We start from the raw sequence: 13,674 nt of genomic DNA, 5'->3' as shown, positions 1-13,674 counted from the left end.
TCCAGGGAAGGGGCATCCATGAGCTCTCTGGGCAACCTGTTCATAGATGTGATAAAGTCATGTAAAGAGCTGGAGGTGCACAGGAGGTCTTGGAGGTTATCTGTTGAGTGGTTGTACTAAAGCCATGCCCCATTGTATCCATGTCAGAAAATAGGATAGGATAGGATGGAATGGAATGGAATGGAATGGAATGGAATGGAATGGAATGGAATGGAATGGAATGGAATGGAATAGACCAGGTTGGAAGAGACCTTCAAGATCATCGTGTCCAACCCATCAAGGGGGTTTTTGAGGTAGGATGCAAGCTCAAGTAAAAAAGCACTGCAGGGAGGTAGTGTGGGCTCACCAAAGCCCAAATTTCTTGAGCACTTGCCCTTTTACTTAATCCTGCCTGAATTTTTACTCAGACACAAGGCTCTAAAGGTAAACCCTCAGCCTGAGTTGTTGTACTGGGTTGGTATTTGGCATTTCAGAGCTCACACCATTTGCTGGCAGCTGGGCTGGAATTCAGTGTCACAATGGATGGGATCAGCTCATGTTTATCCAGATCTTTACAGAGACACAGGAGAAAGGTTGCATTTGAATATCAGATGTTCAGTGAGAAGTGAGTCCTATAAATATTCATTGTGCTGCTTAGGAGGGAAATAAAAAGGGAAGAGCTGTTTTGCCTTTTCCTTCTAATTGACTGTTTGGGAATTACCTCCAGGTTGTGGCTGTGTTTGCTCTTCTCATTCTCTTCTGTCCATCTCTGATTGGTCTTTCCCAGAATCATGGAACTGTTTGGGTTGGAAAAGACCTCCAAGATCACTGAGTCCAACCATCAAGCCACCACTACTATGGCCATTAAAGTGCCATGGCTACAGGTTTCCTGAACACCTCTAGGGATGGTGACTCCACCAGCTCCCTGGGCAGCACATTCCAATCCCTGACCACTCTTGCAGGACAGAAGTTGCTCCTGGTAGCCATCCTAACCCTCCCCTGGCACAATTTCAGGCCATTTTCTCTTGTCCTATCCCCTGATAGTAGGGAGCCAGCCTGTATATGTGTGTGTCTGTGTTGTCCTCATCATCATTGTGGCACAGTTAAGTCACAGGCAGCATGTCTGAGCTGTTTCAGTCCCTTCTTCCTCATAACTCTGGATATCTGTAGTTTAGCAGTGTCCAAATTCACACCTTACCCTTCACCTCGTGCCTTCAATTTGTCCCATGTCTTTTGCCAACAAGTAGCACCTCCTGGGTCCCAAAGCTTCACTGCAGTGGCTTTGGGGTGGTAATTCAGGTGAAGGCTTCTAAATCTGGTTGCTACTGGGGAGCACCTGGCTTGGAGTGGGGAAACAAAAGAGTGAAGGTGCAGTGGGACAGTTAGAGCTTAATTGAAGAAGCAGGGGATGAGAAATTGATGTTTCCCTTTCTTGTTGTCAAAACAAGGAGCAGCTGGAAAACTCCAGGGCTCCACTCACCAGTTCTTCACTCTTACTTAGCAGCTCTGCCTAGCTTTCTGGAGGAGCTGCAAATCCCTGTCTCAGCCACTCAGTTTGGGTTTAGCAGGTAGATGTGCTCAGTGCTCTGCAGCTCAGGCTACTGCAGCTCTACAGGCTGTTGTAAATGAATAGTTGGGGGTTTTCCTAAGCATAAATAACAGATTAATCTGGCTCACCACTCCAAACACAGATAATCCACTGAACTTCAGGATGGAAATCTAGGTCTGGAGCAGGCAAGAGACTCTTGTGACCTCCTGACTCTGCTCTGACCTCCTACAGCCCTGACTCATTTCAGTTGAACTCCAGAAGTGCCACCTGAGTTAACGTTGGTTGTGCTAAAGCTGTTGCAGTCATTGCTGGGGAAGAGGTCAGGCCTGCTTTGAAGCCCTGGATAAAATTAGCCCAAACTAATAAAAGGAAATGAGGAAGGGTAAGGTCCCAGTAGATAAGGCTACTACTAGTAATAATAATCAATTGTAATCAAAGGAAAAATAATGAAAGGTGAGAGTAAGAATAATGAAAGGGAAAATAATGAATAAGAAGAAAAGGAAAAAGAAGGAAAGGTAATGAAAGGAAAAATAATGGAAGATAATAAAAGTAAAAATAGTAAATAATAGTAAAAGGGAAAATAATGAAAAATAAAAGGGAAAATAATGAAAAATAATAAAGAGAAGAAGAATGAAAAATAGTAAAAGTAAAAATAATAAATAATAATAAAAGGGAAAATAATGAAAAATAAAGGGAAAAATAATGAAAAATAGTAAAAGGGAAAATAATGAAAAATAATAAAGGGAAAAATAATGAAAAATAGTAAAAGGGAAAATAATGAAAAATAAAAGGAAAAAAAAAGAAAGATAATAAAGGGAAGAATAATGAAAAATAGTAAAAGGAAAAATAATGAAAAATAAAAGGGAAAAAGAAGGAAGATAATAAAGGGAAAAAGAATGAAAAATAGTAAAAGGAAAAATAATGAAAAATAAAAGGGGAAAAAAAGGAAGATAATAAAGGGAAAAATAATGAAAAATAGTAAAAGGAAAAATAATGAAAAATAATAAAAGGAAAAAAATTGAAAGATAATAAAAGGAAAAATAATAAAAGTAAAAGTAATGAAAGATAATAAAAGAAAAAACAATAAAAAATAATATAAGTAAAAATAATGAAATATAATGAAAGTAAAAATAATGAAAGATAATGAAAGTAAAAATAATGAAAGATAATAAAAGGGAAAATAATGAAAAATAGTAAAAGGAAAAATAATGAAAAATAATAAAAGGAAAAAAAAAGAAAGGTAATAAAGGAAAAATAATGAAAAATAGTAAAAGAAGAAAAAAGAAAGATAATAAAGGGAAAAATAATAAAAGTAAAAGTAATGAAAGATAAAAGAAAAACAATGAAAAATAATAAAAGTAAAAATAATGAAAGATAATAAAAGGGAAAATAATTAAAGCTAATAAAAGGGAAAATAATGAAAAATGGCAAAAGGAAAAATAATTAAAGCTAATAAAAGGAAAAATAATGAAAGGGAATAAAAGGAAAAAGAATGAAAAAGAATAAAAGGGAAAATAAAGGTAATAAAAGTGAAAATAATGAAAAATGGTAAAAGGAAAAATAACGAAAAATAATAAGAGGAAAAATAATGAAAGCTAATAAAAGGGAAAATAATGACAAACAGTAAAAGGAAAAAAATGAAAAGTAATAAAAACAACAAAAAAAAAGAAATATAATAAAAGGAGAAAGAATGAAAAATAGTAAAAGGAGAAAGAATGAAAGATAGTAAAAGGAAAAATAATGGAAGATAATAAAAGTAAAAAGAATGAAAAATAATGGAAGGAAAAATAATAAATAATAGTAAGAGTAAAAACACTGAAAAACAATGGTAAAAGGAAAAGTGCTGAAAAACAATGGTAAAAGGAAAAAGAAGAATAGACATAAAAATAATAGAAGTGAAGGTAACAATAATGGAAGTGAAACTAATAATAATAATAAAAAAAGTGAAGCCAATCAATAATAATAGAAGTAAAAATCACCATTAATAACAGAAGTCAAACTAATCAAGCATAAATAAAGCACTGAGGAGGAATAAGGTCCAAGCAGCACTGCAATTCAGCAGCTGCCTGGCTTCAGCAGTCATCTGACACTGCTGAGTGCATAATGTGTTAATTAGGCCTTTAATAAAGGAAATATGGAAAGATAAACTGTATGTAATTAGTGGCAGGCTCGTTAATCTTATGCAAACAAAGCAGTTGTTTGGCCTCCGATGTGCAACTGCCTCATTAAAGCTGAATTAAATGAGAATGCTATTAAGGCAAGGCAGGTATTGATTTCCTGGCTGGGAAGAGCGGGCAGGGAACCAGCACCCAAACACACCCAGGGCCAGCAAGTGCAGCTCCTGGTGGGGAAGGCAGGCCAAGGGCTCCCAGTGGTGACAGGGCTAAGGAGCAGTCCTTCAAGAACTGAAGTTCTCACAGCCCCTGGGGAGCTCAGGCAGAAGCTTCAGGGTGTGAGTGGAAATGCTTCTTCTTTAGGAGACTGCTCCTGTGTCTTGGGAATGTCCTGCAGGGATTTCTCCACCAAGATTCAGCCTTCTGGGCTCCAGTGGAGACTTCAGCAGGATGATGGCAACTTGCTTAAAACCCCGGGATAGGATAGGATAGGATAGGATAGGATAGGATAGGATAGGATAGGATAGGATAGGATAGGATAGGATAGGATAGGATAGGATAGGATAGGATAGGATAGGATAGGATAGGATAGGATGGGATGGAGTAGAATAGAACAGAGTAGAATAGAATGGAATGGAATGGAATGGAATAGAATGGAATAGACCAGACCAGGTTGGAAAAGACCTTTGAGATCCTCAAGTCCAACCTATCACCCAACACTATTTAATCAACTAAACCATGGCACCAAGCACCCCACCCAGTCTCTTCCTAAACACCTCCAGTGTGAGCTGGTCTGGGAGAAGTTATTTCCTGGGTTTGTGTTTTCTCTCTTCCAGATGAGAAAAAGGAGATCCCCCTGGGGCTGAGGCAGCACGAGCCAAGTCTCTGCCTTCGCTGCAGTTAGGAATGCCTGTAAATATCTAAAGGGTGTGGGTCACAGGATCCCAGAGTGGAGGGGGACCTCTGGAGATCATCCAGGCCAACCCCACTGCTAAAGCAGAGTCACCCACAGTAGGCTGCCCAGGATCACAATGGCCAGGTGGGATTGGAAGCTCTCCAGAGAAGGAGACTCCACAACCTCTCTGGGCAGCCTGCCCCAGGGCTCCAGCATCCTCACACCGAAGAATTTGCTCCTCCTGTTCAGGTGGGACCTTCTGGCTTCCAGTTTGTGCCCATTGCTTCTTGTCCTGTCACTGGGCACCACTGAACAAAGTCTGTCCCGGTCCCATTGACCCTAGATCAGATCTTGGGGACCTACTCAGTGCTCATCAGTATCTCAAGAGCAGCATGCAAGAAGACTCTCCTCTGGAGAGCTTCCAAACCCACCTGGCCATTGTGATCCTGGGCAAGCTGCTGTGGGTGACCCTGCTTTAGCAGGGGGTTGGCCTGGATGATCTCCAGAAGTCCCTTCCAAGCCCCACTGTGGAGTAGGTGTTTCTCAGGAAGGACTCCTTTTGTCGGTGGCAAAACTTGGCCCTGAACCAGTGCTGGGTTTGTGCTGAGGATGGGCAGCAAGAGGAAGCAGCTGCCTGCTTTAGCACCTTTAGAAATGGAGGAAAGGTGAAAGTGTAAGGAACCAAATGGCACAAACCCTGAATTTACAAAGCTGGGAGGTGCTTTCTGTTGGAAGTGGTTGGCATTGTCCATCTCTATCCAGCAACATAACATCCTGCAGCCCCTCCTCTGACTCATCCGAGTGCTTAAGCGTGGCCTTAACCACAACCACATGCTCAGCAGAAGCAACGCAAACAAACCCTCTGCTTCTCTGCCTCGCTCAGCAGGGCTGAGCCTGGTGCTAAAAGTTCACTCCTGCCAAATATTTGGGGGTTTTAGGAGCTGGGACATGCTGGGTGGGAAATTCCTGGATCACAAGGAACTTCCCAAGCGTTCAGGGTCTGAAGCGCCAAACAACTTGAAGGGCTGGGTCTGTGGTCATGTTTTGCACCAAGCCTAGCTGAGCTTGATATGAAATGAAGGCATCTGCAGGGGGTGCATGTTTTAACCATTCTGTTTGTTTGTTTTCTTTTTTTTCACTGACACCTTCCCAGTCTCCCTTGCCCACGGAGCCCGGCCGGCGTCCTGGAGCTACTTCCCCCCTTGTACGGTTTCATTTATGCCTTTTCCCCCCTTCTTTCACTCTCTTTCTCCCTCTGTGTCTTTTGGTTTTCTTCTTCTCCCTCTTGTTGTTCTTATACCTCACTATTTCCCCTCCTTTCCTCCCCTCCTTTCCTCCCCTCCTTTCCTCCCCTCCTTTCCTCCCCTCCTTTCCTCCCCTCCTTTCCTCCCCTCCTTTCCTCCCCTCCTTTCCTCCCCTCCTTTCCTCCCTTCCTTTCCTCCCTTCCTTTCCTCCCTTCCTTTCCTCCCTTCCTTTCCTCCCTTCCTTTCCTCCCTTCCTTTCCTCCCTTCCTTTCCTCCCTTCCTTTCCTCCCTTCCTTTCCTCCCTTCCTTTCCTCCCTTCCTTTCCTCCCTTCCTTTCCTCCCTTCCTTTCCTCCCTTCCTTTCCTCCCTTCCTTTCCTCCCTTCCTTTCCTCCCTTCCTTTCCTCCCTTCCTTTCCTCCCTTCCTTTCCTCCCTTCCTTTCCTCCCTTCCTTTCCTCCCTTCCTTTCCTCCCTTCCTTTCCTCCCTTCCTTTCCTCCCTTCCTTTCCTCCCTTCCTTTCCTCCCTTCCTTTCCTCCCTTCCTTTCCTCCCTTCCTTTCCTCCCTTCCTTTCCTCCCTTCCTTTCCTCCCTTCCTTTCCTCCCTTCCTTTCCTCCCTTCCTTTCCTCCCTTCCTTTCCTCCCTTCCTTTCCTCCCTTCCTTTCCTCCCTTCCTTTCCTCCCTTCCTTTCCTCCCTTCCTTTCCTCCCTTCCTTTCCTCCCTTCCTTTCCTCCCTTCCTTTCCTCCCTTCCTTTCCTCCCTTCCTTTCCTCCCTTCCTTTCCTCCCTTCCTTTCCTCCCTTCCTTTCCTCCCTTCCTTTCCTCCCTTCCTTTCCTCCCTTCCTTTCCTCCCTTCCTTTCCTCCCTTCCTTTCCTCCCTTCCTTTCCTCCCTTCCTTTCCTCCCTTCCTTTCCTCCCTTCCTTTCCTCCCTTCCTTTCCTCCCTTCCTTTCCTCCCTTCCTTTCCTCCCTTCCTTTCCTCCCTTCCTTTCCTCCCTTCCTTTCCTCCCTTCCTTTCCTCCCTTCCTTTCCTCCCTTCCTTTCCTCCCTTCCTTTCCTCCCTTCCTTTCCTCCCTTCCTTTCCTCCCTTCCTTTCCTCCCTTCTTCTTTCTTCTCCCTATGTCTACCTGCCTTCCTTCCTCCCTCCCTCCCTTCCTTCCTCCCTCCCTCCCTTCCTTCCTTCCTTCTCCCTGCCTCCATTCTCCCCTCTTCTCCTTCAGTACAGGACAGTCAGCAGCACTGATTCTTTGAAAGGCATTCAGGGAAACCAACCCAGCCCCGAGGTGCCTGTTAAGAAGCTGAAGAGTTTTTAAAGAGGCCATAAAACAATGCAGCAGGGAGACAAAGGAACTGACTTGAACTCTTCAGTTGGAGATGAGAGATCCAACAGCCAGGGAATAGTGAAGCTGGGGTAGAGTTTTGCAGGATGAGGGCAGAGTTTATTGCCCTGCCTGGCTATACCCACTGATAAATAAGTAACCTGCCACAAGTGAGAGTAGTGAATGCTGTTAAGGTCCAAGGAGCTTCCTTTGGACCTACAGGGATGGAGGAAAGATTTTTTTTGTAGGTTTTTATAGTCAAATTCCTTGTATCCATGAGCCCTTCCAAGATGAGGACCAGTAGCTGCTAACTGCAGATAACAAAGGCAAGGTTGAGCTTTTTTATGCTCTTTTTAAGATGAAAACAATCTCTGGTTGCTTGCTGCAGCCTGGAAGGAGAGGATCCAGAGCCAGCCTCCTCACTGAGCTGTCAGAGAAGAGTTCAGCACTGGAGCAGGTAGAAGGCTCGTTAGTGGTTCATCTTGTTTTTCCTGTGCAATGAATCTCTTTGGACAGCCACATCCCTTTGTGAGTCATGGCATTGCAACAGAGAGACCAGAAACCTGGCCATGGCCACACAAGGAGATCATGTGCCACAGCCCTCCCAAGCCTGAGCACTCCTCTGTGCCTGTGGTCTGCACTGGCCCCTCTTGCTGGGACTCTTCCTGGGTACCAAGGCTCATGGTTGTGCATCTTCTCTTACTGGCAGCCTAGGGAGATACTTGATGTGGGGAAGCTTTGAGGCCCTGGGCAGATGTTGCTGGTGTTGGGAGGGAAGTTGCTTTTTGGCCTCAGCCTTTAGACACTGAAGTTGGCTTTTTTTTGGCCCTCACCTTCCCCAGATGAAGCAAACTGAGATCTGAATAAGGAGGCAAGGGATGAGATATGGTTTGGAAACTGGGACAGAGTGCCTCAGAAAATGAGGCTCTGAATCTTTAGTCTCCCAACTGTACTAAAGATCACTATTGTGCAAGCTGCAGCTATCTTTAAAGTCACTGATTCATCCACTAGTGTTTGCCAACCTAAACTGAGATCTAGTGTATGGGGTTTTTTAACTCTTTCTACAGAGAAACCTGTGCTCATACTGATATGGGAACTGCTGGAGTGGGTCCAGAGGAGGCCACAGAGCTGATCAGAGGGCTGGAGACCTTAGAGCAGTCTTCCAGTACCTGAAGGGAGCCACAGTAGAGCTGGGCAGGGACTTTAGACGAGGGCTGGGAGGGACAGGACAAGAGGGAATGGATTGAAGCTCGAGGAGAGGAGATTTAGACTGGAGATAAGGAGGAAATTCTTGACAGTGAGGGTGGGGAGACACTGGAACAGGTTGCCCAGGGAGGTTGTAGATGTCCCCTCCCTGGAGGTCTTCAAGGCTAGGTTGGATGAGGCCTTGAGCAGCCTGGGCTGGTGGGAGATGTCCCTGCCCATGGCAGCAAGTTGGAACGGGATGATCTTTAAGGTCACTTCCAATCTAAAGTATTCTCTGACTCTATGAATGCATGAATAAGTGGAGCTGCACTGGAAGTGAGCATTAAGCCTGCTTCCACTGCTCACACCTGAGCCAGCTTTAAGCCCAGATGTTCAGGCACAAGTTTTCATCCTCAGCAGCTCAGGTTTTCCTGGGCTTTGGCTGTTAGTTCCCTGCTTGTTTCATCTTGCCTCATCTTTTTGGCTATTTATCCTGTGAGCTTGGCATATCACTTCACTCAGACTTCTTTTTGCACATAAACACTGCTAGATAAGAACAGTTCAGGCCTAGAAGATGCCAGAGAAGCAACACCTTAGGCTGCTTAACCCTGGATTTCTCCAGCCCTGTTTCTCTAACTGCTGTCTCTACAAAGTGCTAAGCCCCCAGGAGACGTTCTGGGAGGTCAGTTTGGTTTAACTTTGTCCTTTCTCTTGCCTTCTGTCTGTCCCTCTGTCCTCTCCTCACCTGACCCTAACCATGTGCAGATTTGCAGATGGATAGTGTAAAGCCAGGTTCTGCATGTGTTACAGAGGCTCTCAACCAGTCCCAGCTGAGCTCAGGTAGAGCCCGTTGCGTGCGCTGAGTCTCTCAGTGTCCTAACCAAGCCTAACACTGTGTGTGGTAGCAATAACCACTTACTAACACCCTAGTTTGCTTGCAGAAGCTAGATGTAGTTGAAATAGTTTTATTATTCATTTATTCATTATTTTTTTGTTGCTTGAGTATCTGCTGACTGCTAAAGCCAATGCAGGATTCTGAGAATCCACCTTAGAAGCAGAATTGTTTGGACTGGAAAAGACTTTGAAGCTCATCAAGTCCAACCATTCTCTAACCTTACCAAGTCTGCTGCCCAACCATCTCCCTTGGCACCACATCAAAGTGATGGAAGTGATCCCCCTCCAATCAGTCAGCCCAGATCCTAAGGGCACTGCTCAGCAAGAATGGCTCTTGCAGCGTGATGCTCTGCAGTGTCAGTGGCCGTGTGGCTGTTTGTGTATCATAAATCAGCTGCTTCTCCCCCTGCCAAACTGCTGAATTCACAGGATCACAGAATGTTAGAGGTTGGAAGGAACCTACAGAGCTCATCCAGTCCAACCTCCCTGCCAGAGCAGGATCACCCAGGGCAGGTCACACAGGCATGCATCCGGGGGAGGTTTGAATGGAGACTCCACAGCCTCTATGGGCAGCCTGCTCCAGGGCTCTGCCACCCTCACAGTGAGAAAGCTTTTCCTTCTGTTCACATGGAACCCCCCATGCTCCAGCTTGCCCCCTTTGCTCCTTGTCCTGTCATTGGACATCCCTGAGCAGATTTCTGTCTTCCCTACACTGCCCTGTGCATCTTTATCAACAGGAATGAGGGCACCCCTCAGGCTCCTCTGCTCCGAACTGAAGATATTGAAGTGTTTGGGAAATCATAGAATCAATAAGGTTGGAAAAGACCTCAGAGATCATCAAGGCCAACCTGTCACCCAACACCTCATCACTATCTAGACCATGGCTTCAAGTGCCATGTCCAGTTCCCTCTGAAACACCTCCAGGGATGGTGACTCCACCAACCTCCTTGGGCAGCACATCCCAATGGCCAATTACTCTCTCTGGGAAGAACTTTCTCCTCACCTCCAGCCTAAACCTCCCCTGGCACAGCTTGAGACTGTGTCCTGGTGCTGGTTGCCTGGGAGAAGAGCCCCACCTCCCTCAGCCTTTGCTCTGCAGGGAGATGTTCCACTGCCTTCAGCATCTCTGTGGCTCTGTGCTGGACTCTTCAAGCAGTTCCCTGAGGTCCTTCTTGGATGGAGGGGCCCAGAACTGAACACAGTATTCCAGATGTGGCCTCACCAGGGCAGAGTAGAGGGGGGAGGAAAACCTCTCTGGACCTGCTAACCATACCCCTTCCAGGCTTTCAGAATGATATATTCAAAGAGTGTGCCAAACCCTGTTTGTGGAGGAAAGAAGTTGCTTGAATCAGAGAGAAAAGCAATGTGGTTAAGTGCTGCAGATCTATGGCAAAGCAAAGGACCCCAGTGTGTGCCCAGTTGCATGGTGACAGCAGAAAACAACTGTCATGAACACATCACTGGGCACTTCAAACCTAATATTAAGTCAAATTGAAGTGTTTCAGTGGAACTGTGGAACTGAGATGGGTCTCTGGTACATTTTATGTACCTAAACAATTTGAGCCTCAGTTATTGAGAGGTGCCTGACAACAGACATTTCAGCTCTGCTTAAATGATTTTGTCTTCCTGGAGCTCCTGAGCACCTGAAAGCAAATGGGAGTGGAGTTTAAGGAGAGCCTGAGCAGCAAGCTCTGTAAGTTTTGTATTCCAGCAGGCTAGATCAGGGCTATTTCATAAGGCAGGCAGCATGTTGTGTTGCTTGTGAAGTGTCCAGACAGCAGGTTCTCCTCTGATGTCCCTCTGTTTTAGAATCATCATAGAATCAATGAGGTTGGAAGAGACCTCAGAGATCATCAAGTCCAACCTGGCACCCAACACCTCATGACTACCAAACCACGGCACCAAGTGCCATGTCCAGCCCCCTCATAACACCTCCAGGGTTACAGGAAGGCTGGGGAGGGACTGTTTAGAAGGGCCTGTGGGGATAGGACAAGGGGCAGTGGTTTGAAACTGGAGCAGGGGCGATTTAGGTTGGACATCAGGAGGAAATTCCTCACAGTGAGAGTGGTGAAACACTGGAACAGGTTGCCCAGGGATGTAGTTGAGGTCCCATCCCTGGAGACATTCAAGATCAGACTTGATGTGCCCCTGTGCAGCCTGATCTAGTTGGAGGTGTCCCTGCTGCCTGCAGGGGGGTTGGACAAGATGCCCTTGGAGGGTCCCTTCCAGCCTGATGCAATCTGTGACCCTGTGAAGTGATGCTAATTAATGTAGCCAGTCAGAGCTCACATTGAACCATAGAATCAATAAGGTTGGAAAAGGCCTCAGAGATCAAGTCCAACCTGTCATCCAACACCTCCTGACTAACTAAACCGTGGCTTCAAGTGCCACATCCAATCCCCTCTTGAACACCTCCAGGGATGGGGACTCCACCACCTCCCTGGGCAGCACATTCCAATGGCTAACAACTCTCTCTGGGAAGAACTTTCTCCTTACTTCAAGCTTAAACTTCCCCTGGCACAGCTTGAGACTGTGTCCTCTTGTTCTGGTGCTGGTTGCTTGAGAGAAGAGACCAACCCCTTCCTGGCTACAACCTCCCTTCAGGTAGTTGTAGAGAGCAAGAAGGTCTCCCCTGAGCCTCCTCTTCTCCAGGCTGCGGCTCCTGCTGCCCACAGCACAGGGATTCCATTTCACTGTGTGCAGGAGTCCAATATTGGTGCAGCTCAGGGATATATATTTTTTAAGCCCTTGGGAAGTGACAAACCTCTTTGCTAATTCCATTGCAGCCGCTTGCAAATCTTCTTGTGGTTGTCTCCAGGCAAAGCTCTGCTGAAATCCTGCTCTGCATTTCCATTGTCACCCTTCTAAAGCCACCAAAAGGTGGATTGCTCTCTTAGCCAGGCTTTAAAGCTTTATTTCCCTCCTGTGTTTCAGGCTTCCTTTGAGTAAAACAGGACTTTGTTGTACTTCATTTCAGTTTTTGTAAGCAGTGTTATTTTGCCGTTAGTTTACCTCTTGGTTCCCTCAGGAATGCCAAGCTGGGCCTTCCATCATAGTATCATAGTAGTGTCAGTCAGGGTTGGAAGGGACCACAAGGATCAGCTAGTTCCATGGGCAGGAACACCCCACACTAGATCAGCCTGGCCACAGCCTCATCTGGCCTGGGTTTAAACACCTCCAGGGACAGGGCCCCAACCACCTCCCTGGACAACCCATTCCAGGGCTTCACCACTCTCATGGGGAAGAACTTCCTCCTCCCCTCCAGCCTGAATCTCCCCACCTCCAGCTTCATTCCACTAATGAATGTTTGCATTCATTTGTGTTGCACTGCTTGCTTTCAGTGCAGCAAATCCTGATGAAGTGCTGCTTTAATCTGAATGGCTCCAGTAATTACCTGGCTTTAGGAGAAGGGGATTTATGGTGGCACATAGCTAGGAGATGTGCTGCTGCTGCTGCTGCTGCTGCAGTGGGTAGTCTTTGGAGGGCTTTAAACTTGTCTGCAGAGCTGCAGAACAAATCCAGGCTGCAGCAGCATTTTGCTGCTGGATTGGCATTTCCTTGGAGTCCTCCTTACTCTTTCTCTCCCTTGTTTCAAGTGATTTTTCTCCTCCCTCCCATTTTTTTTTCCCTGCCCTTCCTGTTTTTTTGGCAGAAATAGCAAAGGATGAGAAGTGTGGGCTGATCTGTGGAAGTGCTGCTATATTCAGGATTCATCTGGTCTCCTATGAGAGTTGCACCATAAAAATCTGTGATTCTGCTGGAAAAGTCTGAGAACAGCTCCCCAGAGCCTGTGTGCTAGGGACAGAGGCTGACAGAAACTCTGGATTCTAGATGCTGTGTGCCCTGGGCAAGCACTTGTGCTGAGCATCCCTGCACCTGGGCCAAGGCAGCTCTTGCTGTCAATCCAGGCTGAGTGTGAGGGGCTGGAGAGCAGCCTCAAGGAGAAGGACTTCGGGGTGCAAAGCTGGACAGGAGCCAGCACCAAGTGCTGCCAGCTCAGCCCCAGCCATGTGCTGGGCTGGTCCCCAGCAGTGTGGGCAGGGAGGGGATTCTGCCCCTCTGCTGTGCTCTGCTGAGACTCCCTCTGCAGTGCTGGGGCAGCTCTGATGTCCTCAGCACAGACAGGGACCTGTTTGAGTGGGGCCACAGGAGGCCACAGCAATGCTGGGAGGGCTGGAAGCCCTCTGCTGTGAGGCCAGGCTGACAGAGCTAGGGTTGTTCAGCCTGGAGAAGAGAGGGCTTCAGGGAGACCCTCTGGTAGCCTTTTAGGACTTAAAGAAGATGAGGATAGACTTTTGAGCAGGGCCTGTTGTGACAGGACAAGGGGTGATGGTTTGAAACTAAAAGACATGGGTGAGGTTTGAAACTAAATGAAGGAGATTGAGACTGGAGAGAAGGAAGAAATTGTTTATGCTGAGGGTGGAGAGACCCTGGTCCAGGCTGCCCAGAGAGGTGGCAGATGCCACATCCCTGGAACCATTCCAGGTCAGGCTGTTTGGG

At 46.5% G+C, this 13,674-nt stretch overlaps 1 protein-coding gene across 8 annotated transcripts in view; it reads left to right on the top strand.

Annotated features, from left to right (window-relative positions):
• The window catches only part of ARHGAP32 (Rho GTPase activating protein 32), a 305,874-nt gene that overhangs the window by 228,035 nt on the left and 64,165 nt on the right, over positions 1-13,674 (top strand). The window contains exons 12-13 of one of the 8 annotated variants that reach the window (XM_068160017.1): positions 5,691-5,741; positions 9,046-9,120. The exons of the other annotated variants lie outside the window; for them this stretch is intronic. Of the exons in view, the coding sequence (XP_068016118.1) occupies positions 5,691-5,741; positions 9,046-9,120 (126 nt within the window). The remainder of the gene's footprint in view (positions 1-5,690; positions 5,742-9,045; positions 9,121-13,674) is intronic. 8 annotated transcript variants of the gene reach the window in all.

This window comes from Melanerpes formicivorus, unplaced genomic scaffold, assembly GCF_026170545.1.
Source record: "Melanerpes formicivorus ecotype bairdi unplaced genomic scaffold, bMelFor1.0.p_v2 SCAF_47, whole genome shotgun sequence".
In the NCBI taxonomy this organism is placed as follows: domain Eukaryota; kingdom Metazoa; phylum Chordata; class Aves; order Piciformes; family Picidae; genus Melanerpes; species Melanerpes formicivorus.
This window is presented reverse-complemented; position numbering and strand designations above follow the sequence as displayed.